This window comes from Bison bison, unplaced genomic scaffold, assembly GCF_000754665.1.
Source record: "Bison bison bison isolate TAMUID 2011002044 unplaced genomic scaffold, Bison_UMD1.0 scf7180017864064, whole genome shotgun sequence".
In the NCBI taxonomy this organism is placed as follows: domain Eukaryota; kingdom Metazoa; phylum Chordata; class Mammalia; order Artiodactyla; family Bovidae; genus Bison; species Bison bison.
The window spans coordinates 3526863-3529815 of record NW_011494636.1 but is presented as its reverse complement, the minus strand read 5'-3'; the positions used below and the strand labels follow the sequence as shown (position 1 = coordinate 3529815).

General features: G+C 33.4%; 1 protein-coding gene across 1 annotated transcript in view; it reads right to left on the bottom strand.

Annotated features, from left to right (window-relative positions):
* BLZF1 (basic leucine zipper nuclear factor 1) overlaps positions 1-2953 on the bottom strand; it is a 23985-nt gene that overhangs the window by 7564 nt on the left and 13468 nt on the right. The window contains exon 4 of the mRNA XM_010836692.1: positions 2221-2420. Coding sequence (XP_010834994.1) covers positions 2221-2420 — 200 coding nt within the window. The remainder of the gene's footprint in view (positions 1-2220; positions 2421-2953) is intronic.

The window sequence follows — 2953 nt, the reverse complement described above, 5'->3', positions numbered from 1 at the left end:
TCCACCATCTCATCCTCTGTTGTCCCCTTCTCCTTCTGCCTTCAATCTTGCCCAGCATCAGGGTCTTTTCAAATGAGTCCGCTCTTCGCATCAGATGGCCAAAGTACTGGAGTTTCAGCTTCAACATCAGTCCTTCCAATGAACACCCAGGACTGATCTCCTTTAGGATGGACTGGTTGGATCTCCTTGCAGTCCAAGGGACTCTCAAGAATCTTCTCCAACACCACAGTTCAAAAGCATAACATTTAAAATGTTTATGAGTTTAGAACTCATTAAAGGGACTCAATTAAAATATCTGTTTACAAAATGACAAAGAAAACAATGTTTTAACTTTCCTGTATAGTGACTTTGGAATGTACTTCAGTCTTACTCTAGATTAACCAAATTTTGGAAGAAAAATAACATTAATTATTCTCAAATAGAGAAAATTTTAGAGAAAAACAAGAGTTATTTTTCTACCACTCATTACCTGTCATTAGAAAAACATTAAATATAGAAAGGTTTATATAAAAGGAAAACTAAGTCCTCTTGTCCAGCAGTCAGGCCCCTCCTTTTATAATCAGTAATCAATAAAGTAACCAATATATTTTTATAGGAAAAAATAACATATGTATATCAGCATAAAAGTATGTATAAAAATAAATATATTAATTTTATTTACAAAAAGGAATTATTTGATACAAACTTTTTTGTAGTTCACTTTTTCACCTAATAATTTACCTTGATGAATTTTTTCGTATTAGCATACATAGAGCCATTTCGTTCCCTTTTTGTTTTAAAAAAAAGAAAAACAAGCTTCATGTTTTCTGATTGGATGTAGCAAAATGTGTTTAACAATTCTCTAGTGATAGAACTGAAGCAAAATTTTAAAGTATTTTTATTCAGTTGAAAAAATCTTACAACTAAAATTAAAGTCTCAGACCACAGTAACCACTGAATTCCTTAAAATGAAAACAGTTCTGATGTTAAAAGATTAAATCAACTAAAATATAAATAAAGTTTGGTTTCACTATTATTGCCCTCAAAGTATTACTACTATTAACATTGATCAGAATGTTTAATAAATTACATATTGTAGTAATCTATAAAATGCATGCATGATTTGCTTCTTAAGCTGTTCAGTAAAAATTAACTTATTCATTCTAAGCCAATAAACAGTAAATTCATTTCTCCAAATACATCCTTTATTAGTACAATTAGAAAACAAATTAAGGATTTTAACAGAGTAATCAATTATTAGAAAGTATCACCGATATTAAGACATGAAGAAATAACTTTCTAAAAATATATTCATTACAATCAGAGGTTCTTAAGGTACAGACTGGAAACCTTTGGTGTTTGTGAGAAACCTCTTAAATCAATGTTATTAAACATATTATATGGGAAGCACTGAGCTAAACACTGAAAATACCCAGATGGATAACACCCACATTCTGTTCTCCAGTAACTCAAAGTTGGAAGGAGGGGATGAATAGAAAATAGTAACATATAAGAGACCTTCCCAACTACCAGTGTATTCATGCGTCTGGGGGTTGTAAGGGCCTAAGGTTCTCACCTCTACTGGAGAGGTAGCCTCGTCCGGTATGCCATGCAGATTATCGCTTTCTATTTGTGTATAAAGAGAAAAAGGTTGGGAAGCTCTATTATGATGTAGCTAAATGAGCAATGAGAACAGAGTCTGAGAGACAAAATAAGACATTATGCAGTGGCAATGATATGTGAGTTTTTAGAATGTGGGGAAAAATCTTCTTTTAAAAATTTAAATATTTATTAGCTGTCTGAGTTTAGTTTTGTTCTCATCTTAAACATTGTAGTTAGAGTGATTTCCACTACAGAAGAGTAACTCAGAATCTGGAATGAGGGAGTAGCTTTATGCTAGCACTTTTCCATTTAGGGAGACTGTATGACCATCCAGAGGAGGGCGAGTCCATCTCTTAAATCATGTATGAGTTAATTTGACAATCTCAGTCAAATTTTCACACTACAATCCAGTTTTTTTTGCATTAGAAGGGTCAACAAATCTGACAGAGCAAAAAGTAGGAAATGAGTTACTATTTACTGTATGACCATCCAGAGGAGGGAGAGTCCATCTCTTAAATTATGTATGAGGTAATCTGACCATCTCAGTCAGAAATTTTCACACTACACTTTTTTTTTTTTTGCATTAGGAGGGTCAACAAATCTGGCAGAGCAAAAACTAGGAAATAAAATAGAAAATACCTGCTTGCGAGGAATTTACTTCGCCACACATCACACTGTATTGACATCCGTTCTAACTGTTCAGAAAGCTGAGCGATGTTTCGACCCAGGGCTTCATTTTCTAAAATAAGCTGATTTTTCTCACGGGCTACACGTTCAAAGTGATACTGAAGGTCATCCCCAACAGAAGCCACCAGCAGCTTTTTTAACTCACGATTGACCTGGAAGAAATCATGACCAATACAAGCTCAAAGTAATGCCAGTGAGTTCAATGTAGCAAAATGAACAGAAGAGAAACTGTGTTTCATATGTAATTTGGACTGCCATTGCTACAAGTGCATATCAAAAAGTGATATCAAACAGTTAAGTTTCATAATATATACATACCATGTCTATATCTCTATTAATCTACAGTCCGTGCAGCTATAATTTGAGCCTCTTGGGAGTACAAATCATTATCATAATAATTACAAACTGCCTCTCATCAACACTTAAAGGAAAAAATTTAAAAAACTGAACCAATAAATTTTGCTAAAAAGTATGACAGTTTTATAAATCTTTTTCAACATTTAAAAATTGGTTTCTCCTAAGTGAGCTATATTATGGGTATGCTGTCTTTGCTCATACATTTGGGTAGCTTCTGGAATATAGGACTTATTCACGTTTTGCTTCCTAATCTTTCTGTTGTACAGGGCCAGATCTCCTCTTAGCCACTTGATTTGTTTTATGTGAAGCACATCTTACTATCGTCTTA